The sequence below is a fragment of the Leopardus geoffroyi genome, chromosome C1, assembly GCF_018350155.1.
Source record: "Leopardus geoffroyi isolate Oge1 chromosome C1, O.geoffroyi_Oge1_pat1.0, whole genome shotgun sequence".
Taxonomy (NCBI): domain Eukaryota; kingdom Metazoa; phylum Chordata; class Mammalia; order Carnivora; family Felidae; genus Leopardus; species Leopardus geoffroyi.
This window is the reverse complement of record NC_059328.1, coordinates 191,234,647-191,259,543: the sequence shown is the minus strand read 5'-3', so window position 1 is coordinate 191,259,543 and position 24,897 is coordinate 191,234,647. Positions and strand designations below refer to the sequence as shown.

General features: G+C 39.2%; 1 protein-coding gene across 3 annotated transcripts in view; it reads right to left on the bottom strand.

Annotated features, from left to right (window-relative positions):
- The window catches only part of PARD3B (par-3 family cell polarity regulator beta), a 1,015,886-nt gene that overhangs the window by 388,490 nt on the left and 602,499 nt on the right, over positions 1-24,897 (bottom strand). For all 3 annotated transcript variants that reach the window (XM_045480900.1, XM_045480902.1, XM_045480901.1), the window contains exons 12-14: positions 16,922-17,092; positions 12,572-12,704; positions 4,254-4,353 (exon numbers count right to left, since the gene is read on the bottom strand). In XM_045480900.1, coding sequence (XP_045336856.1) covers positions 4,254-4,353; positions 12,572-12,704; positions 16,922-17,092 — 404 coding nt within the window. The remainder of the gene's footprint in view (positions 1-4,253; positions 4,354-12,571; positions 12,705-16,921; positions 17,093-24,897) is intronic.

The window sequence follows — 24,897 nt, the reverse complement described above, 5'->3', positions numbered from 1 at the left end:
CTCGATGTTCTGGAAGCACTTGCCGTTAAATGTGTTTATTCGACCTTTATTTGCACTTAGTTTTTCATCCTTTGATGTTTTGTGATGATGTGGTTTTAGTGTCAGAAAGACTCATGGCCTTCATAGAATCTGAGAATTTAAGGGCCGGAAGGCATTAAAGGTCACCTCATCTAATTCTTGTAGATAAGACACCGAGGCCCAAAGAGGAGGCTGATGTTCCAAGGTCACACAGCTGGCCAGTGCCAAAGTGAGGACCAGAACTGTTTGTTCTTAATAGTGCTTTTCTTGGAGCCCCGGAAGCTTTGGCTAAAATGGTGGCTAACCCGGGGCCCAAGTGCAAATGATGCTGACACTATGGAAATCAAAACTTTCCCTTTTTGTGCAGATTCACTCACTCTCTTATGCTGCTTGCATTTTAGGTCAGCTCTTTGTTTCAGTAGGGTGATACATACCATCAAATACAAGGAGATCAAAGCGTTAACCCAAACAGATGCCCTCAGTTACAATGAAAGGCATTAGGGAGGTGGTTTAGGACCAACATGAATATTCCTCATTAAAACTTGGGTCACACTGCATTTAAAGTGCTCTGCTCCAGGGAGACACGGGGAATGTACCCAGCTGAGTAACACACTGGTTAACCTGTTTTATTGTCTTACTTTACACCAAACTAAGTATTAATTGACATATTAAACATAACAATTCAGATTTTTTGAGGCTCTCGGGAAGCAATTATCCCCATCCCCATTTTAAACAGCAAGGTGGAATGCCACTTGCTAAGCAACATCAAGTAAGGATCTGTCTAAAGTGAATTTTTTGGTACAAATGTTTAGATATAATGCAGGCTGATCAAAGAAACAAAGAGCTGCTTTCTATAAATGAATGTAACAAATGTTCACATGTGTATGTCCGCACGCTATCTGTACCTGAATCTATCCATTAAATTGATCATAGTGATTCATACATCTGTTGCCATTGCTTTGAAAGGGACCAAGTGCACAGTTTGGAACCTTCTATAGAAGGGCCCACTTTGCCATGATGCCCAAGAAGAAATAAGGCAAAATAAGGCTGATCTTTAAGGAGGGAAGTAAGTGTAATATGAGAAATTGCAAGATTAGAGTCAAGGTGAGCATACGGTACAAATAATGAAGTGTAGTACTGAATTAATGCGAAAATATTTTAGAGATGTAAGTGAGACCAGTGAAACCATTTGTAATTTTATGCTACATATTGAAAGTTTTTGGAGGGAAGGGGTGACACAGCGATTAACTCTAAAATATGACATGTTTTAATTTTGAAGAAAGGTAGCATGTGCTCATGGCTGAGTGGCTGTAGTGGGAAGCTGCAAGTTGACAGGCCAAAGACATGTTTTAAATAAAGGCCATGTTTTCAGCATCAACAACCAGGGACTCTATCAAATAGAAATGATACTCAATGTCAAATTATGCTGCATAATGAATAAATAAAGGTAGCGTGAAACATATGCTAGTGTCCTGAATATGGTGACAAATCGGGAACGTAAAAGACATATTAAGACCCAGCCATGAATGTTCAAGGAGAACTGTCAGAAATAAAAAGGAAGGGGAAGAAGATTTTGAGAGGTATGGCAAAAAAAAAAAATTCTGAAGTCTCAGGTGTCCATGAATAAGGCTTCAACAACTGGCTACTATGAGTAAGAGTAGATGAAGGAAGGAAGGAAGGAAGGAAGGAAGGAAGGAAGGAAGGAAGGAAGGAAGGGAGGGAGGGGAGAGGCAGAGACAGAGAACCCAGAGAGTATGCAGACAGAAAAAATATAAACATGTAGGGAATAACCAAATGTTGTTGAAACTGTTAATAAAACTGAATATATTCTGTTATTAATTTGCCTTACAACCACCCTGAAATATCACAGCAGAAAATATACTTCCTTTACGTTTATTTTTTATTTAGACACACGTATTCTCAAGTTTTGTCCAATAATTGATGACATAATACTACAAGTTCAGGAAACTCCTGATGTCTTTTTGGTTCAAGACGCAGGCATTAAGTTGGATCACATTTGTGTCTCACTTCTCATGCAAGAGTCGTTTTCTGTTTCACAAGACTGGCTGCGTCCCTAAAGCACCACTTTTCCCTTTTAGAGGGCTTTTAACTTTTTTTTTGAAAGCCAGGGCAGCCTCCCTTGCTCAACCCTCCTGGCTCCCTTCCAACCCTTCCTCCATCCCGAGTTCCACACATCCCAAACCCCCTGCTGCTACCGGTCACCTAGGCAACACAGCAGCTTGCAGGATGGTGCAGGTCACGAGATCCCGGGGGAAGAGTTTCAAAGCTTTACCTTTGTTCCTTCCATCTCAAAAATGTCTTTGGCTCTGCCCCTTTCTCTCCAGCCATGCCGCTCCTCTCTTCATTCAAGCCCTCTCTTCTCTTGCCAGTCCCCAGACTATCCTCTTTTATGGCTTTCCCCATCCACAACTGAACTCACTCAACTTGATATTGTCACCGCCCCTCCCCCGCCAACAGAAGAAATCTGTGGAGACATTGAAGCAGCCAAAAAGGGAGTTGTCAATTCCCAATCATTCCATCTCTGCAATATCTCTGAGGCCCTCTCTCACCTGAAGAGGTTTCTCATCCGAAAGCTTCTCCCTCCCCTCCCCAGCACTGTTCCCTAGTACCTTTCACGGCTACTGCCCTCGAAAACCTGCAAAGAGTCTCTGGCTTCCAATGGATATTAACCTTTCTCCACTTACCTAATACGTGTACACAACTAAGACCCAGGTCTTACCATGCTGTCTGCTGAAACCTTGCAACAAGGTTTTACTATCTGACGAACGTATCTGCATTCCTTACCCTTGCACTCTGGGCTCCATCATCTGGCCAGTCAGCCAGGATACAAGATGCACAAACCAACTTACTTTCCCAGTTTCCATGCTGTTCCTTTTACCCTTTCCTCTCTCCGAAAGTCACCTCCTTCCTGGGCTTTTCTCCTGTCCGCCTCCAATTCATACTTTAAGGTTAGGCTGGAATGCCATTTTTCCCATAACATTTTCCCCTGATTCCTGTCTTCTGCCTTGGATGTCCAGAGCATTTTATACCTTCTGGCAAATATCACTTTGTACCTTGTGCACTAGTTGTCATTTTTACCTACTGGCCTACCATCTTCTTGAGGGTAGGTTTTATATCTGATTCATCTTTGCTTTATCCCGATAGTTTTTCACATACACGCAGGATAAACAGTAAAGGAGAATGAAAGAAATTATGGTTTTAATGTATTTTCTAATGACAGAAAACTGTCACCTTTGATTCAGGATTGGGGCAGGCAATGGAAATGAACGAACACAATTAAATATGTCCAGATTTTCTTCCAAGAAACCCCTGGAAAACTGATCTAGAACATTACTAGTTGGTGAAATTGTATTTGAGTAAGATAGCTGACTTCAAAAACATAGGAATCAGAGATAGCTAAATATAGCTAAGCTTCCAGCTAATAGAGTTAGCTATACTCTTTTTGTGTTGCTTTATTTTTAGCAGATCGTAATAAAAAGCATAATAGGAATGACACCAGCATTGCTGCAAGAAAAATGAAAAAATTTCACAGGATTATCAAGGGACATAGAATGGAATAAAATACACAATTTTTAACAGCCATAATAAATACAGAAAATAGCAAAGGGACAAGTTAATGATTTTTAAAACTCATCAGAAGAACAAAATCTATGAATTCCACTAGTCAGATGGTATGTATACTTACTAAATCTCTCTCTCTCATGCTTGTGAGATCCTAAAAATTATTGATTTTTTGGTTTCTATTACAGAGTGGATATAATATTGGGTACTCTTTTCAATATTTTAGATTATATATGGTGTTGCTTTAATTTTTAGATTCCATTAACTTTCTTGGAACATTTATTTTTAAAATACCTTTAGGGTTCACCAATTACAAGTGAAGAAAAAAATAAAAAACTAAGCTTTATGTCCTCTCAGTTTTTGTCTTATACCTTCCCATATAACCTTTTGAGCTCTCTGGTTTTTCAACATGATAAAAGAAAGTTCTACATTTCCTTAAATATTTTATAATATATGACGAATTTTAAATTCCAGGAAGCAACATATGAATACTCTAAGCTATTAATTTCAGCTATGAGAAGCTTTCACTGAAAAGGAATTACAGATGCTATGAGATTTCCATTCTGGAAAGAAATAGAGTTAAAATAGGGTGGCTGGGTTTTCGCAGAAACACCGTAACGAGGAACATTTACGATATATCATTTTATCAATACCTGTGGCTGTAATCTTCAGTGCCCAATTCCAGAACGGGATGTGGTGGTGGAGAAGGTGGTACTTCAGCCTCGGCCCATCCGTCACTAGGAAGCAATAGCTCTAAAAAACAATGAACCAATGAAGCTGTAAGCTCGAGGCAGAACTGTTCAGTGCCTGGTTTTGTTTCAGTCCACCTCACAGATGCAATTTTCGCCAACACATAAACCAACCTTGAAATAAATAAGTCCTCCTACAGAAGTGAAGGATTTGTATGAGAGCTCATGCAGCCTGTGTGAGGAAATCTAAGCCTGCTAATGGGTGTTCACGCTGGTGACCTGCTGGCAACCCATGGCAAGTCAAGACCGTGCATCTTGAATATCTTTTCCCACCTAGAAAAGGCTGACAGTCGCTCATGACTGGTGTTCTGTGGAAGATTAACAAAGCCATCTCTTTCGTGCCTTAATGGTTTTGTAAACAAGACTCTCTAGTGAATACTCTGGATCATATGGAGATTTAGTTATTGGCCTTAGTGACAAAAAGTACTTAAAAAAGACACGAGATACTATACATCTACTCACCCTTTAGAGATGGTAGAGGGGAAAAAATACTATTTTTGCATCTGTGCCACAATGGAAATACATGGGTTTGAGGCCTTGGAGGCAAAAGACTAGGGTCAGACCTGGTTTTCTCTCCTACTTAAGATGTATACTTTTCTAATCTATTCTACTCTAGAAAAATTAGACCTGTATCCTGAATATGACTACAACTAATAACAAGCAAGTTTGTTGGGACCCTGCTGTATACTAGACATCATTATGTATTATGTTCATTATGTCATTTAATGCTCGTCATTATTACCAACATCAACTCATGTGTGAAAAGCATGATGGAGTGTCCTGGGCAAGCAAAAAAATCTATGCAGGAAGGCCACCATATTTCCGGTCATGGCTCCCACAACTGCATGAACTTGGGCCAACCACTCAACTGAGCCCCAGTTTTTTAAATCTATAAAGTGGGGATAAGAATAGCTTCATTAGAGGAGTATAAGGATTGTATAAGACGGTGCATATTCAAATAGATTTATAAATGCAAAGTGCTAATAAGCAACAAAAAGATTATTATTCTACACATTCTAAACTCTACTGCATATCTATTACAATGAGATTTAGTAAAAGGCGGAACCCTGTTGGTCCTTGATTGCTGGAACCCTGCTTGATTGCAGGGTCTCTATTCCTACGAAAGGCTGCTGGTAACAGAACCTGCTTGACTTGCCCACATGCCAGATGTGATGGTTACTTTCGTATGTTAACCTGACTGGTGACTGGGTCCAGGGTACCCAGATATCTAATCATACATTATTCTGGGTATTTCTGGGAGGTTGTTTTGGGGTGAGATTAACATTTATATCAGCAGGCAGAGTAAAGTAGAGGGTCCCCCCTAATGTGGGTGAAACTCATCTAATCAGCTGAAGGTCTGGATAGAACCAAAATGCTAACTGTCCTCCTCTGAGGAGAGAATTCTTCCTGCCTGACTCTTTTCAAACTGAGACACTGGCATTTTCTTGCCCTTGGACCCAAAACCAATCACTGACTCTTTCTGGGTCTTGAGTCTGCTGGCTTTTAGATCGTGACTATGCTGTTGTCTCTCTTTGGTGTCTAGATTGCCTATTCACCTTACAAATGTTGGGGCTTGCCTGGCTCCATAATCATGAGCCAATCCTTTGTAATCAATCTCATTATATTAGTTATTATATATTACTATGTATATTATATATGTTACATGTATTACTGCATACCATTATATGTTATGTATGTTTACATTGTGTTATATGTTATTGTATTATATATCTGTATACATGCATATACATCTCATTGGTTCTGTTTCTAAGGAAAACCTGCTCCAAACTCTGCCCCAGGGACTAGTATAAAATGGAGGTAATTCTAGCAGTGCTGGCATGTGCCTGGGTAGGAGGCTTAAAGCAGGAGATCTTACAGGCAGGGTGACCAAGGTATAGAAGCATGGTGAGCAAAGGCAGCCATCACTGTCCCCCTGTACTGCTCTCCACCCAAGTGATCTAGTGATTTGGTAATATGGCAGGAGTCAAGCAGCCAGAGGCTTGCTGACAGGAACAGAAGAAATACACTATAAATTGGGGACAAGGGACACATTGGGACATTTTCCACAGGCTGTAATCTCTCTACCCTCAACCTCCTACCCCGTCTTTCACACTGGTGATAAATACTGCTGTGATCATGTAACTTGCCCTCTCAGAAACCTCTCAGTTGCACACGTAGCCTAGAGAAGGTCTGTGCCCTTTGTGGGCAACTTCATTTCCTATTACACATTAGCTACCCAAGACTACTTACTGTTCCCCAACCACAACCTGGGCTTTCCTGCCTCAGTGTGTTTGCTTACATAATTGAAAATCCACTCCCATCCATCAAAGTCCCGCCCTTCTCTCAAGGTCCACCTCAAATATCATCACCTCTATGAAACTTTTACTATTTCTCTGGGATCTGTCAATACTTTTAGAATAATGACAGAGAATACTCGTGCTCACTGTATCTGTGTGCACATGCAGACCTCATTTCTTTCTTCCTGCACACGCAGACCTCATTTTCCAGCTTCTTTGTACCTAGACTAGGTCTTTCCAATAGAATGAGAATTGTTCTGGTCATTGTCATCCCCAGTCTCAATGGGTAAGAAGGTGCACTCTCTCCACCTTTCCTGTCTACCAACTGCAAGAAGGAGTGGCTGAGGCTCTAGAAAATGGCCCAGCTGCCAATGGAACGAGCCCAGGACCCTCAGTCACTGCACAGAGCACGGCCTCCATCTTTCTGCCTCACTGGGCTGTGAAAAGACAAGAAAAATACTTCCACTGCCTTCATTCACTGACATTGGGTTTTATCTATTATTATTATGGAAATAATTCCACTTATAACGTTTATCATATGCTGATTTTGTAATGAGCTATCGCTCTATCACCTATGTATCTATTTCTCTTACTGGAGAAACTTCCTTGTCCTCTTTCTCCTCTCCTTCATCTTCTTCAGCATTTTCTCTGGCTTCTTCAAGTTTTATTACAACCATTACCTTTAATTTTTGTTTTATCCACGTGAACAATCTATGTTTTTTGTTTTTTGTTTTAAATTTTTTTTTTCAACGTTTATTTATTTTTGGGACAGAGAGAGACAGAGCATGAACGGGGGAGGGGCAGAGAGAGAGGGAGACACAGAATCGGAAACAGGCTCCAGGCTCTGAGCCATCAGCCCAGAGCCGGACGCGGGGCTCGAACTCAGGGACCGTGAGATCGTGACCTGGCTGAAGTTGGACGCTTAACCGACTGCGCCACCCAGGCGCCCCATGTTTTTTAAAGTAGCTGTAGGTAGAGAGGTGAATGCCCTCTTTGTTGACCCTTTATCCTTGGTACATTTTTAAACATATTCAGATGCCATAAGGAATTTTTTTCCTCTTGGCCCAAACACCTCTATTAACCCTATACCAATGTGAAAGTCTGGTATTATTCCCCCCCCCCCAAAAAAAAAAGAAAAGAAAAATTCTCGATTTCATCACACGTACAAGGTTAAGTCTTTACGGTCACCCTATTTTTACGCCTGTGAATGTCGCCAGTGCACCCTCTAGTCACCACTTCATTCATGACCCAAGGGCCCTGATTTTAATCATTTTTTATGACTGTTACTTGTTTTACAGAATCAAAAAAGAAGAGTAAAAGAGATTACAACTTTAGACAAGGGCTCAGCAAGCTATGGCTCTGGTCCAAAACAAGCCCGCCATCTGGTTTTATACATAAAGTTTCATTGAATAGTCATGCTCATTCATTTACGTACTGTCCATGGCTGCCTTTGCACTACAGTGGCAGAGCTGAAGAGGTGAAACAGAGATCTCTAGGCCTGCAAAGCCTAACGTATTTATTATCTGGTCCTTTAAAGTTTGATGATCCTTGCTTTAGATTTCTTTATAATTAAAAAAATTTAAAGCCTATTCTTGAGGGCTGTAACAGCATTGTATTCATCTTTGCATCTCTGAGAGTCTATTCTGCAAAATGGAGGTATCCGATAAACATCAGGCAAATTGAAAAGTATAATTCAATTTCTGATCATGACTCCAAAGGTAGTGCCTTATGTACTATAGAGGGGTGGACATATGCTAGTCCCCCAGAGAGGGCACATTAGGAATAATTATACATTATGTATCTCCTCAAAGGACTTCAGGTAACATGGGCCCAGTGAGAGAGGATACAGAACCAAAGGGCTTGGTTTGGGGTGGGGATGGCATATCTATGGGAGCCTCCATTGGGTCCATGGCAGACTTGGGGCAATGGGTGACTCACACATGGGACTGGAGTACACTTGAGCTGAAAGGTGAGGGGAGGCAGGAGTAGAGCACAACAGGGGAAACCAGAGCAATGGAAAGAGAGATAATAGCAAACCAGAGGCAAATGGTGCTTATTACTATTATTGACTACAACTTGGCCAGGGTGAGGTCTGCTGGCAAAATGCTTCAGAAAATACAGTGTTGGTAGTTCATGTTCTTTACTATCATTCAAATGCTTAATAGGATTTTGCAGTAGACCCGAGGGACACAGCCCCCATCCTGATTCCCATCTTGGAGGACCACACTTATTCTAGTGCAGCCATTGCTAGCAATTCTCAAACACAAATGTGAATTTTCCGATGTTACGATTTCCACAAATGTTAGTTCTAAAAATGCCTTTTCCATGTAACAGCTTGACAGGAATATGTATATATATAAAAAAATAACCGTGGAACTGTGGGTGGTATGTACTATTATTACAAAAATAGATGGAACACACATATCAACATTGGATTTTTAAATATACAAAGGAAAGGAAAAAGGGAAGAAAAAAGTTAATGTTTTGGCTGTAACAGTTCCTTTCCTCACTAGACATTACACTTTGTCAACTCAATCTTGTTTTTCTAAAGCGGCTCCTTAAAACACTTGGTAGGGTTGAGTCAACATTCACTCAGGTTTCATGAGCCTTCGTGGCCTACTGCTACCTCACATGCATCTGAAATTCAGAAACTCTCAATGGTTCTCAAAATTTTAATTTTTTTCATATTACAAAGAGATGATGATTGTGATATTATTCTATAGCATCATGTTTATAAATTCTAATATATCGATATATCTATATATAGATATAATTGATATATATATCAATAGGCTTATATATGTATAGATATATAGATATAGGCTTATATAATATCTATATAGATATAATTGATCGATCTATCTATATATATATATCAATAGGCTTACATAAAAGAGAATTTCATCTACTGGCCTCTTACAACTAAAATGTAATGAGTCAATGCCTTGATTGGCCTAATTCTTTAACTGAGTATCGTACAACAGATCCACATGGAAATAACAATAGGCTTTTGCTGCTTTAAAAAATAATATTCATTGCAGTCACTTCTTGAAAGAACTGAATTTTTTTTTTTTTGTCATCTTGGAAAACTGACATGGGGGAAGGAAGTGGAGTAGGAACCTTGTAGATAGTTGACCTGTGTGGTTTTTCACTGGTGTAATAAGGTGTTCCACCTGGAAGCATGTCTCAAAAGGAAGAGAACAGGGACTCCCAGTAATTGTCTATGGCTATGTGTACCCAAAGGACTCTAATGGTTCAGTGGAAATACAAACTCAAAACATTCTATTGAAGTTTCAAAGTATTACGCCATTTTATCGTTAGCAAGTTCTTTGATTAGACTTTATTACTGAAAAATTTTTTATTTTTTCTGGGAGCGCCTGGGTGGCTCAGTCAGTTAAGCATCCGACTTTGGCTCAGGTCATGATCTCACGGTCTGTGAGTTTGAGCCCCGCGTCGGGCTCTGTGCTGACAACTCAGAGCCTGGAGCCTGCTTCAGATTCTGTGTCCCTTCTCTCTCTGCTCCTCCCCTGCTCACGCTCTGTCTCTGTCTCTCTCTTTCAAAAATAAACAAACACTAAAAATTTTTTCTTAAATCAATAAATATATATTTTTTCTGGGTGTATACTTACACTTAACTAGTTCTATAGTTTCATTATTTTGGCCTTTGCTACCCTTTCTGGAGGTACTATCCCATTTCCCTGGGTATCTTGATGTCCTCTAAAAATACTCTGCATAATTATCACTTCAGCATCAATATTTTATGGCTATTAAAAATGAGGGGCGCCTGGCTGGCTTAGCTGGTGGAGCACGAGACTCTTGTTCTTCAGGTTGTGGGTTCAAGCCCTGCGCTGGGTGTACAGATTACTTATAATAAAATCTTGAAAAAAATGAAACACGATGGGAGCTAATGTGCCAATATTCCTTTGGATGTCAGTGGTATAATTAGGAATAAAACTCTGAACTTGGATTATCACTTATCACATGTTGCTTGAGAATTAAATGCCAATCAAATTATGTAAAGGCTAGATATTTTAATACAGATGGTAATGTTCTTGATCATTATATGGGCATGATAGAGAGAAAGCTGTGCTAGTCTGTGTAAAACTTGTTCCTTCCCCAGATTCTCCTGCTACTGTGATTTAAGGTCTCAGGAAGAGATCTCGCTTTGTCAAAACAAATTTTAATTTCTTAAAGAAGATGAGAAAAGACATACTGAGTATTTCTTTATCTGATACAAAGTCAAGTAAGCTTTTAATGGACATTCTTGGTATCAGGTGAAAGGACTTCAACAATTTCAAGAGACCAACGTAAGACAGGGTCCATGCCGGGGTTTAGGGAATGAGCTTGAATCAGAGAGAGAAGGGATGAATCCAGGATCTGCATGGATCAAGTATGTAGTCTTGGGTAAACTGTTCACTCTCGATTTCTTCATCTGTAAAGTGAGTGTAATTATAATAACAGTATTACCCACTTCTAGTGGGTATGTAAATTGCTTAACACAGAATCTAACAGACAGTAAACACTTAATAAATGGTCACAGCTGTAGCTGCTACTCTCACTAAAACAGAGGGAATCAGAGGAAAAACCAACGTCCTATTCTGATGAAAAAATTCTAGAGGAATCTGACATGTACAAGCCTGTCCTGATGGAGTTCTCAGAGTTTAGATATTCTTCTCATGTAGTTAAATTTGGATGACATCTTAGATGTAAATAAGGGATCGATTACCAAACAGTACCTCCATTCGATAGATTACTATGCAACCACTGAATGTGATACTGTAAAATATTCAACGACAGAGCAAGATGATCATAATGTGTTATTAATCAAAAGAGCAATTCCCTAAACATTATATATAGTATATATCATTTTCATCTTATTTTATATATGCATATTTGCATGAAGAATTGAAATATAGATGCAAAAATGTTATCGATTAGTATCTCTGATAGTTAGAAGTATGAGTAATATTAAATTTTCTTTTTACTGCTTTTCCCTAAATTTTCTGTAATGAATATGTATTGCCTTTGCAATACAAAAACTTAATGTTATTAGAAAGAAAGGAGATGCAGGGAAATTTAAAAAATTTTATTTTCTTGATGACCTGAAGTACGATTTTTTAAAAACAAAGAAAAGTCCAGGGACGCCTAGGTGGCTCAGCAGGTTGAGTCTGACTCTTGATTTTGGCTCAAGTCATGATCTCACTGTTGTGAGATCAAGCCCCAAGACCGGGCTCTGCGTGGGGTGTGAAGCCTACTTAAGATTCTCTCTTGTTCTCGTCTCTCTCTGCACCTCCCCCACTCACATGCGCACGCACACTCACACTCTCTCTCTCCTTCTCGCCCTCAAACCAAAAAAACAAAGTCCAAATGTTTTATATCTAGAGGTCTACTAGTATAGCATAATAAGGGAAAGACAACATAGGGAGGGAATAATAAGAACATTCTAACCGTTAACAAAAAGATCTCGGTTATGGTATTTACCACACTCTTCTAGAGTCAAGCATAAATCTGTGAATCATGATATGACCATTTTATGGTTTAATACTTGTCCATACATTTTTTTTTTTTACGTTTAATAGTTATCTACATTAGGTAACTTCTTATATTATAAGATTGTTGAAAAAAAAATAACACTTTGCCATTGCTTTTTCTCCAGGCATGGTTTGTTTTATACAGAATCCTGCATGTTTGGGGCAGCAAGCACAGAAACTGTCATTTAGACTGGAGGCGATGCCAGGAATCTGCTTCACAACTTCTGAGTCAGCTTTCCCACCCATCACCTCTCAGTGCTCATGACTCAGGGTAACAAAGTCTGTACTTAGTCTAATTAACTCCCCTTTGTTCTTTTTTTTTTCTTTTAATAAAAAAGATAGTCTTGTATTTTCTCACACTGTTCGTAGTAGACGGAAATGGACAGCCTCTTACCTTTCTGTTTATCTTGTGAACTGTAAGTGCCAAATGGATGCAATGAACTATTATCATTTCTCCTGGAGGCGTTTATAGCGTTTGGACAATTCTCAAAGCATGGCTTAGAAAATGCCCCACATTCTGTAGGCTCCTAAGGGATGAAAATAAAAATTATATTTGCTTTTGAAATACGTTCTAACTTGGTCAATGAAAGCGAGGTAGAATGATCAGTTTATGAACCATCCTCCAAAAGTCTACCGCACAGAAATTCTCGACTGAAAATTCAAAATGGCCCTATCGGTTAATAAAACATCTTTGAATATGAAATAAAAAAAATACTGACAATGTGGTGCTAAGGATTAGGAGTACTCATAGCCAACACAAAAGAGGATTAACTTGATTATTCTTTCCCCCAACTTACAACTGGCTTCTTTCAAATTTTCCTCCATCTGGGACCACAGCTCGTGGCAACAATACAGCTCATGCCAAGGGTGTTTTTCTGCCAACCAGCTGGTTCCTCGCTCTCTCCCTCGGTGACTAAGTGCATATGCTCTAGGACAAGTCAGAACCTAAGCAGGTTTGTCACTGAAATGCCATGAGTGTGTCCCACTGTGATACTAGGTCTTTAGGCCAGGAGCTAAAACAAACCCTGGGACAACGCCAGACAGTGGTTTTCCTGAGCTTCCCCCCCCCCCACCCCGCTTTTTGATATTTTTCCCCTCCAATTTTGATTTTGATGGCCTGCAAACAAATTCACAGTGTCTTCAAAATGGCCAGAGTGACACCCCCACAAGCCATGTTACACAGGTGTGAAGAGGCAGTAGAAAGGGGCCAAGTATAGAGAGCCCTAGCTGTTTGTTCAAAAGGACTGAGGCACAGAGAACTGGGTTCTGCTGTGGCTCATATTATGTGCCTTCCTAACACAAGGAAGTCATGCGGAAGCCATCTCATGGTTGTGCCTTTGACCGTCTGTGAGAGGATCTCACCCAAACAGAAACACGGATCTGATGCCGCCCCCTCCCCCCCTCCCCCCCCTCCCCCCCCAGAGCTCTTTCCTTCTGAGCAAAGCATCTGGTCCAAGCAATTTGATTATACTTTCCTCTTAGTTACAAACATTCGGTATCCTAAACAAAATATTTAAAACATTCGATTTATGCATTCTTAATAATTAAAATGTTTTCAGCTGCTGAAGCCCTGTTAGCTCTTTGTCAAGGCTCAGAACGTTTTTCCCACAGCCAGGGTTACCCTCTGCCTCTGTACTGCTAGTCAAACCAAACTCCTCCTAAATTAAAGCTGGAGCCCGGGCAGGCAGGAGGGCCAGGGCTCACTTTGCACAGCCTTGTGCTTTAACAACAACAACAACAAAAATTCTGCTTTCCCAGCTCTTTGATAAATGACACAATCGATATCCCAACAAGTGATCAGTAACCAGCCTAATTAAAATATTCAGCCTGTAAAATAGAGCTGTCGTGGAGCCCTCCATTAGTGTCCCAGCCAATAAAAAATATAATGGATTTTTAAACATATTCTCCTTCTACCAAGATGAGCTTGGAGCGGGGAGGGAAATGTTTTGGGGAAGAGGAAAAAAAAACAGGTCATAACCCATTTTTTAAAACCAAGTCTCTAGGCTCAAATAGAATTACAATTGAACCTCAAGCTCATCCTTTGAAAAACATGTTTCTGTTTCAAATGATTTTGATCCAATCAAGGACTCATTATGTATTCTTCACGAGGCCCTCATCAAAACTGTTTACGTATCTTGTACATCTGGGTAATGTGGGAAAATACTCCAACAACTATATATTTTGACTTTTCTTAAGTAGCTTCTTCATTTTTTTTTATATCAATATAATGTTCAAGTAACCATTTTGGTAATCTTGCCAAATCTAACTAATTGATTTGCCTGCACGTATGAGCGGTGCTGAGACCGTTTTCTAGGTTGTGGTGCTTTTATTGTACCTGAGGGTGACTGCTGGTCCACAGGAGAAGACACCAAAAACACGAGTGCACATGACACAGTAAAACACAGAGCTGGGAGGTCAAATAGCTGCAGACTTTTTTTTTTTTTCCAATTTAATAAAGATTAGTTGTACATTAGAGGCTGCTGTCTTTATAAGAAAAAATGCTCTTTAATCTTCATGGGTACCACAGAGATTCTCGGTAGCTGAGAGAATCAAGTGCCTGTCTGTTCCCCATGGAAAGCATGTAAATATTAGGGAAACTGAAAAGGGATCTTGTTTAAATGTCCTCGTAAAAATTGCTTTTTGTCCCATTTCTTAATTCCCAATTAATTTCCTAGTGAACTTATTAATAAGACACTTCTGAGGATGGGCAACAAACTAAAAGTTTAGTTCTTTCTTCTGATGGAATAATTGTCAACCCACCCCAGAGCTTGAGAATCAACATGGAAATACCTGCAGTAAAGGAGAATGCAAATGCTAAAATGACTCAACTAGATGAGCCAAACTATAGAACGCTCACCCACTAGGCAAACACCTGTTTTAGAGAAACACATGGAATAAGGGAAGGTGAGAGGTGGGGGACACAACTTCTAACAACTGTATTCATTTTTTCTTTTCTTTTTTCCTTAACTTTTGGTTATTTGTACAGGTATGGTACTCTACAGCAGCACCTTCCAGACTTTTCTCTTACTTGAAATATCTTTGTCCCAAGAAATCTTAAGGAAGACGTAATACACAGATACACAAAAGGGGTGGCTTAGGGGCCCACAGACCATCCTTCAGACCCACCCCCGACAACTGGTACCATGAATCCCAAGGCTCCAGAGTAAGAATCACATTAAACCAGAAAGGAGCCAATTCCATCATGGATGGAAGCAAAAGATAAGGGTTTTATAACTATGTACATAAGTAAAATCCATTAAATATTCATGGAAGCCTCTCTGTCACTTAGGCAGACACAAATGTTGAAAACGAGTTGGCTCATTATATATAGTCTCCAGTAATTGACCAATTTACATTTATTTAACATTTACAAGGTTATGTACAGAAGAGTAAAAAGGTACAGTTACTCTCTTCCGATAGCTGATAATATAACAAAGTGAGATATAGTTTACAAGTTTACTACTTCAGCTGACCCCCTCAGATACAGTAGGTCTCAGATGCATCTTTTATTCATTCATTAAACGATATTTATTAAGTGTCTACTGTGTGCTGGGAAATGAGGATACATTAAGGGACAAAATAGACAACAGTATCTGTCATCTGTAAGCACTCAGCACTCAACTATGTATGTCTTCACATCGCCAGAAAATGGACAACCTGGGATTTTTACTCAAGTGATCCATAACTTTAGAGCCTAAGCTTTTAACTGCTATGAGCTTCAACTACCTTCCGCTATGGCTTAATTTGAAAAATCCTTTATTTTAATTTTTAAGTTTAACTTATTATTAAAACTAATACTTTAAATGAGTGTGGTGTTAACAGCATCCTATGTTAACTTTGCATATTACCAGATTACACAAATATTACTTGTCCTCAGAGAATATTTGTGTGATATGCTTATGTTTTTCTTAACTCAACTATGATCAACTGTTTTCTCCTTATCTTTTCTTAAAATATATTTCAGGAGTATTTAATAATTATTTTTTATATATTAGAGAAAATAATGTTTTAGGAACATTTTATATTTATTATAAATATACTAACAAAATTGTATAATTTAATAATTGTATAATACATATATATTATAATTGTATGTAAGAGAAATGTTTATGGGTACTGGCATTCGAGAATATTTTATGGTTATGCTTCATGTCTAGGTAAAAATATTTTTATATTAAAAAATCCATAGAAAAATCAGATAAAATATTGCAAAACTACTTATTAAATTAAAAACATTTATTTAATACCACAAAGCAAAAAGCTTGCTTAACAGCTTAAGTTTTAAATTAGTTAAGTCCCAGGTCTATATTATCCATGTACACATTATGGGGGAAGATATACAGAGCTGAGCGCATTACAACAATCTTCATATTAAGCACTATATACATTTGATCAAGAACTTTCTAAAGTATAGACACTATCAGCACATCAATCAAAAAGTATATAAAGACATTATATAGTTTAACAGTTTATTATATGTTCATAAAGTCCAAATCTCTAGAAATTTCTGGGGGGAAAATCTAGAAAATATGGACCTGTTACATTTGATAAATTACTTACCTTGTATGAACATTTTTATACCTTCTAGTTATACCTATAATATATAACCACACGTAAATCCATCAGAGCCCTTCAGGGGCAGGTTTTTCCAATTTCAGAATCAGTATGATACTAGTGATGGAAGTTTGCACACCCTAGGGGGCCATTTGGGCAATCTGCAGAGGGAACCAAAGACATGCATCACCTCCATTGGTCTCTCTGGCCTCCTCAGAATCACCAATTGGATCATCCCTCGAATGTTTCCCTCCATGGACATTGATCGCCTCAGTGTCTCCATAGCTTCGTGGTTGGATTTTCCCAAAAGAGATTCCCCATTAACAGCAATCAGCTGGTCATTCATCCGCAGACGACCATCCTAGGACAGAGGAAAGAAAAACAGTGTTAAACAGAGAAAGGTATGGTGATGATGTATGGCTATTTCAGGAAAAGTTCACATTTAAAAAGAAAAAAAAAAAAAAAAGAAAAAAAAAAACCCAGCCATTAGGAATGATTTATTTTCTATGGCAGAAAAAGGTTCTGGAGCTTATCAAATAGTCACGAATACTAACAATAATGAACTGTGTGAAAGTGTTTTTTAGAAATCTCAGAGTCCCAAGCTGCAATAATTTAGACATTTGTATAATGTCTCTTACCTAAATCTTTGGCAAGCATGCTAACCTAGCCCAATTCTGCCATTTTCTCTGGCAGGGACCATATTGGCTCAAAGAAAGGGGATTTGGAAGCAGAAGGAAGTGGTCACATCACTAGAAACAAGGGTTTGCATTTTCAGGCACAGAGAGACATCACGCTTAAATGTTGTGTGCTTGACAGCCGTAATGTGTCTCCTAGATATTACTGCTAACTCTGTTGAATGGTGCTGGAAACAAAACAAAACAAAACAAAACACTCATGTTATTTTCTTTAATACAACCAAAAAGTTGCTAGTCTGCTAGTCTGCAGAAGAACACAGAGGTGTGCAGAGAAGGGCCAATTTGCACTGATGTCTTCTGGCAAGAAAGCATGACAAAGGAGACTGTCAAGCTTTCTGCACACAGGCTCTGACTGATGACTACTTTTACCCAGAATCTTCAGGAAACCACATTCTGCAAAGTGCACAGAACCTCAACATGTGGACAGGCAGCCCAGACTCTAGTTTACATCACGTCTAGGTACTAGTCATCTGCAACCAGAAGCATCTCACAAGCTAGGGATGCCAATGGTAGCTAGCAAACTGGGATGGCACTGTGTGCTTTCTCTATCTAAGATAAATGATTGGTAATTTCATTAATGGTGGCAGGTCTGCAGCCAAAAGAACTTAAGGGGACCACAGTGCATCTCCCCAACAGGCAGCTTCAAGGGAAAAACACTCAAAATACAGAGAGTCTGTATAGGGACATGCCTTATACCTGTTTCACACTAGGGAAGAAAGTGCTCACTATGAGGCACAGGTGCAATTTTAGTAATTTTATGATGTTGCTGTTGCTAATAAACTTAACAGAAGTACCAGTAGCTACGGTTGCCCTTCCTGGAGAATTTTTCCATAAATTATCTCTAGAAGTCAAAGAACTCAAGAAGTAGATCAACATTTTACTTTGCATTTTTCAGATAAGGAAACTGAAACAGGGAAGGGCTGCAACTTGCCCAAGTCACAAAAGCAAGTCAGAGACAAAGTGACCCAAATTCTGGTTTTATGCACCTTGGCTCTTGGGTCTCTCTACCAGGCTCCTCTTTGTTACTTGGTCTCTAGACTACAGTTGTAGGACACGAAAATAGGAAAGGAAAATACTAAAGAGTTTTGTTGGTAGTAAGTATCTGAGATCCATGTTCAAATTTAACAGAATAAAATACAAAAAAGAAAACTTTCCTAAGAAATGAGAAAAGCCGGCATACAATGGACAATGGGACCAACTGTGCAGCTTTGGGAGAGAAATCGTGTGGACAAGTTGATAAACTTTGACTAACTCGGTAGCATACGGTCCGTGGAAGTTCTTCTGCAGACAGTGGGGGGAAAGGGTGAGCAGGGAAGGCTGCTCTGGAGAGCTAATGCCCTGGAGATGCCCTGCCCGTGCCGCCTGCTGGAGAGGGCGCTGACCGCGCAGGATCATGGAGGCCGCCCAGAGGAGCACATGCTCCTGAACGAAGAAACAGAGATGGCGGGGCAACAGGATTGATCGAGAAGGGCATACAATCAGAGCTGTACAATGTCTGAGTGGACTGCCTCAGCGTAACGGCCCCTCCCTTCCTCTTGTTTTCCCATTCCACTTAACCTTTACCCTAATTTGGAGCAAATCTGGAAATGAGATTTACAGGAAAGGCCAAACAAGAAAGAAATCTCTTCATTTCTGTTATCTAATTTTGAGGGAGGCACATAAAAAATGAGGTTAAGGTTACACGAAACAGGGTAAAACAAAAACAACCATAATGGTTTAGTCATGTGAAGTGAGACATAACACGAGAAATCCTTCGGTCCTATTTTGGCATTTAGTGGAAGGAAGGCTATTGGGTTGAAGCTTGAGGAGGATGGGAGGGTCACTAAAAATTGAATGAATGATTTTTAAAGAGGAGGAGGAAATAGAGGAATTAGACCAAGATCCCAGCTCTGTCAACAGGAAATGAGGTCTACTAGGTGTTGGATTTGTAGAGGCTTAGTCTTGGCAGGACACCTCGTCCTCTACAACATGAAGAAAGATAAGGATTGAAACTTTATGGGTATCTCTAGAGTGGAGGAAATAAAATCTGAGTGAGACTCCACCTGGTAACTCCTATGAACCTTGTCTGTGAAGTACGAGGCAAGGTCTGAGTGAAGGGGTAAACAGAGAGAAGGAGATGTAAAGCCTTTTTTCTTTGTAAAATAATCTCTCACCAACAGGTACTAAGCACAAACTTTCATTTTCAGCTACAATCCAAGTCTCAAGCATACAGAACTGCATTGAAGGAGAGCATGTTTGCTATATTCAGTCCAAAACAAAAAGGCAGGTTAGGTCACCCCAGGGCAGCTGGGATTTTTTTTTTTTTTTAGAAGACATCCACATTTATCACAAGCATCACTGGAGAGCTATGGGCATGATAAAAATCCACACACTCTCATTTTTAGGCTTGGCTGGGTCTGTTGCTCTTGGTGTGTGCTTTCTCTATCTAAGATAAATGATGGGTAATTTCATTAGTGGTGATCCCAGTAAGTGCCATGTTGTCCTAACATTTAGAATACAATCACAGAATTTAGAGCTGGAAAGGTCCTTAGAGGTCATCTTGTCCAACCTCTTCTGTTTACAGATAAATAATGTGATGCCCAAAGATGATGAGAAACCATTTATTGAACTCCTCTTAAGAGAAGGACTTCCCCATGGGTTAGGACTTGCTTGGCTTAGTTTGGGTCAGAGCTAGAGCAGAAGAGCCCAAATCCTGGCTTCTCAGCATTCTCGATTTCCTAAGCGTCCTCTCTGCTACATAGGTGACAATGACTAGTTCCAAAAGAAATAATGCTTCAAGAAAAAAACTCTCAAAACCAGAGAATACAATATGCCACCAGATGTCTTCCAGAGGAGAATCCTATACAAAATCCAAAGTCAGATGGCAGAAGATGTGGGGACTGGTGAGTGTGTGCTGGGCAATGGCAGGACAAGGACACAAAGTAGAAGCAGGAGACAAAAATTTGCTCGTGTCTCTAACTCTATGAACATACATGCATCCCCAAGTGCGGTCTTGATCTAAAATGAAAGTGGTTCAATGGAAAACTCCTTAAATACCTCTAACTCAAACTCACTAAATATCCTTCACAATTGTGCATGCCCTTGGGATGCTTCGGAATAGTTTTGACCAAGAAAAGCACTTTTTTAGGTTTTATCTTTTTCTATTAATATTGTGTTTAAGTAAATACTTAGACATGAGAATGCTACCTCTCATCAAGTGATTTTATATAAGTGAATTCAACTATCCAGGGATATGACTCTGTAATTTTAGAATATTTATTTCATTGTAATCTGGGTCATGCTTGCATTTATTAAAGAAAAAAATCCTTTTCTGCTATAGACTAAATGTTTGTGTCCCTTGTCCCCCACCGCTCTTCCAAATATAACGTGAGATTATTAGGATGAAACCTTCCTGAATGGGGTTAGTGCCCATATGAAATAGCCTGAGAGAGAACTCTCACCCCCTCTGCTGTGTGAGGTACAGCAGGCAGACGGCCACCTATCAACCTGAAGTGGGTTCTCACCAGATACTGAATCTGGGGGCATCTTGATCTTAGACTTCAGTCTCCAGAAATGGGAGAAATAAATTCAGCCTGAGTGACTGTGATAAAGCAGCTCAAACAGACTAAGACACTTTCCTTCCTGTTTTACTGTCATCAGACACCTAACTGAAAGACTCTTCACCTCTGGCAACTATACTCTTTACCTCTTCCCACCACCCCCCCCCCCATAACCAACTCTATCCTCAAGCCAGGAGGGAGTAAAGGAAATTCCCAAAAGAGGAAGAAAAAAAAAAGGAAGGAGAGCAGTGTAGAGATAAAACGTAACTTCCTTACGATACTTTAGAACAAATAAAAACTGGTACAAGACTAGGTTTTGTCCATGTCCTGGGATGGCTTCAGATCTCATCGGCACTAACTTGGTTCTAACACAACAGGATGAGTGAACCAGGAGACAGGATGTTTGAGTACGACATCCCCCTTTTAGTGAGCACCTAATATAGGCCAGTTCTTGTGCAAATATTTTGTATATGCTCTCTCATTTTTTTCTCACAACAACTTCATGGTAGAAATACTACTTTTTACTATTTAAGAGATATAGAAATGGAGGCTCAAATATAATAAGTGATTTGTCAAAGGTTATTGGCATGGCTAGGTCTCCTCAGGCACGTACCTGACATTGCTTCTAATATCAAAGTTCTAGAGATGATTAAAGACACTACAGTTATTAATGACAATAATTATTTAATGAGTTTTTTTGTGGAGTCATTGTGCTAAACCCATCATGTACAGTAGACAATTTAAGGCTTACAACAATCCTATACATTGGGGACTGTTGCCCTCATTTTATAAAAAAGAAACCAAGAATTAGGTCAGTTAAATGCATTGTTGCAAGTCACATTTCTAAAGCAGATCTGAACCAGGACTGGGTCACTCTGAAGGCCACATTTCCAACTATTTTGCTCCACAGCTACATATTTAGACCAGATAATTCTTTGTAATGTGGGCCGTCAGGTACTTTGTAGTATGTTTCATGTGTCCACTGAAGTACATCTAAGATTTCCAGGGGGTCTAGTGACCTCGTATTTCAGCATCTGTCGTACTGTGTTGCCTGGGTACTATTTCTACCATGATTACTGGTGACATGGTATGGCTTAATCCACCTCTTTGGGCCAATTTTTGTAAGGCCCCTTTCCTTCTAAGGTTCTAATGGACACAGAGGGGAGAGTAAAGTAAGAAAGCCAAGCGAAGAACTAGCCTCTGCAAAACGTGAGACAGGCATGAGGGAGTGGGCTGGCTTTCTTAGGAGTAGCTGGCTGCAGCCCAAGGCCAGTCCGCATTAGGCCAGGGTGTTGAGAGGATTAATCACGACCAGATGTCGGCTCCTGCCTCTGCATGTTTCTAAGGAGGCCCTCAGTAAAACCTTCTGGGATATTATCAACACTCAGAACCCAAAGCCCAAAGCCTGGCTTCAGACTGCAGAGCAGGATTTCCCTGGGGTGTGGTGGGACTCCAGGCCAGATGACACCTGATTGAGGGGAAGGACTATCCTGAACAAATCTTTCACAAGGCCCTAAAATCATTCCATGACAACATCTGCCTACCATATTTCTGGAAAAAAACAAAAAAAACAAAAAAAAAAAACCGTACCTAAAAAACCCCCTTGCATTCCAGATTGAAATCATTTGACTTCGTTTAAAAACAATAGCAATGAAAGCAAAAGAATAAATCAAGATTTTTTAAAGTACAGTTTTAAAACAAAGAAGGGGAATAAAGAAAGTTGCCAAGATTACAAGCATGTAAGCTCTTGTCTTGAAGAGTGCCTACCTACATTCATCAGTGTTTTACATCATCAGTCCAAACACAATTTCAACCAATACAAACAGAGCCAATTCTTCCCAAATAAGAGCTCTAAATTTTCCAGGGTCAAGAAGTTGAATTCTGGGGTACACACCACGGTGACTGACCACATCTCAATACCCATGATCCTGTAATACTCATCTACCATACCTTTATCATGTTCGATATATATTTGCTTATATATTTAACTTATTATGTCACCAGCTTCCCGGATTACGGAATGAGTTGTTTTAAGTTTCCCATCTCCAGTACTATATATTGCAGAACTCACTACAGATGTTCAAGAAGCGCTTGCTAAATTGAGTCACTTGTAAGATCTTTCATTCGGGGGCTCCGGACCCGGGGGAGGTTTCACCTACAATGAGCAAATGGCTTATTCCCACACTGGAACTATGAGAGATTCATGAACGCAGGCTGGCCTGAAAATGCTAGCACATGTTCACATGTACACAGACTTTTAGACTTGTCAAAGCGAAGCCTGATTACTTTTGTGTACTGGCCCAATAGCCACTTCCTCAACTGCTGTACAATTTAAATTTATTCATTTAATTCAATAATTGTTTTAAGAGCCTCACTCCACCATTATGCAGCAAACTGTCAGAGTCTCAGCAACATACTGTTACTTGTTTGTGGCATTTGAAACCGTTTTTGCCAAAGATAACTGTTCAGAGCATCAGAACATACATAACCAAAACATCCTGATATAGGACTTGCAAATGTATTATAATTCTTTCATTTCAAATTCCCAATGGAAAATATGGGGCATGAATATATCGCAATTTACAGACTCTACTATGGTCATTACTGAGCCTTATAATCTCCTCAGCAAGAAAGTTTGAGAAGCACTGACACAGAGAGATCACAAATATCCAGTGGCCTACTATGCAGTAATAGTATTTTGTGCTTATCTGACACTTCTGCTTCCTGTCATTTCAGCTTCCTCTCCATATATTCCTATCTCCTTCCTGATTCTCTGTTTTTGGTTTACTTTGGCCTGGAAAACTGGATAATAAAAAGCTTATTAAGGCATATGTGTTTTATATGAATTAAGAAGATGCTGCATGAATGCCTAACCAGACTAGAATCTGAGGCCTTTTCAACTCATTGAAAATCATTCTTATTTAATTTTTAAAAAATGAACTCTGCTCTTATTTGGGCTAAAATTGGTAAAGTCTGGTCACTAGAAGAATGGGTCCAAGGCAAAGTGTCAAGAAAAAAGCTTGGACCACATTATGAATGAATATATATATATATGAATATATTATATATATCTATGTATATATATACATATTGTATATATGAATATATTATATATATCTGTGTATATATATACATATTATATATATACATATTATATATATATATTATGTATATATGTATCTATCTATATATATAATATATATATATATATATATATATATATATATATATATATATAACGCCCATAATGAAGGTGAAAATAGCTTTATAGGTGAAAGGTACTATTTTCAGAGTCAAAGATCATCATCATGGTATATCAACTTTTGTAGATTGTAATTTCCTTTTTTTTTTTAAGTTTATTTATTTATTTTGAGAGAGAGAGAGAGAGAGAGAGAGAGGGAGAGAGAGAAAATCCCAAGCAGGCTCCACCATGACCGTGTACTCCCCCCACCCCACCCCTGGATGCAGGGCTCAAACTCTTGAACCTTGAGGTCATGGACCGAGCCGAAAACCAACAGTCACATGGTCAACCAACTGAGCCACCCAGGAGTCCTGACTGCAATTTCCTTTTTGATTAGGACTACCAATTCTTACAATTTTTTTTAAAGCTCACGGAGACAATCATGGGGTTCAAAATACACTTCAAAATGATGTAGGTTTCCAGAATTTTATCTGGCATGGTATGGATTTCTTATTTGAATTTCCATGCATGAAACAAAAATGTGTAAGTGATAAGCATCAGCAAGAAAAGCAACGACTGATGCTGGCATTGTGAGATTTTAAAAAATAATATTCTACTACATCTTTATAAAATACTGGCTACTGGAGAAAACCCATAAATGATGAGCCTGACTACCTGCATTAACATATGCCAACAGTTTTGGCTTTTGTAATAAAAGGAAATTGGTGAAAATAATTTGCATTACATAATT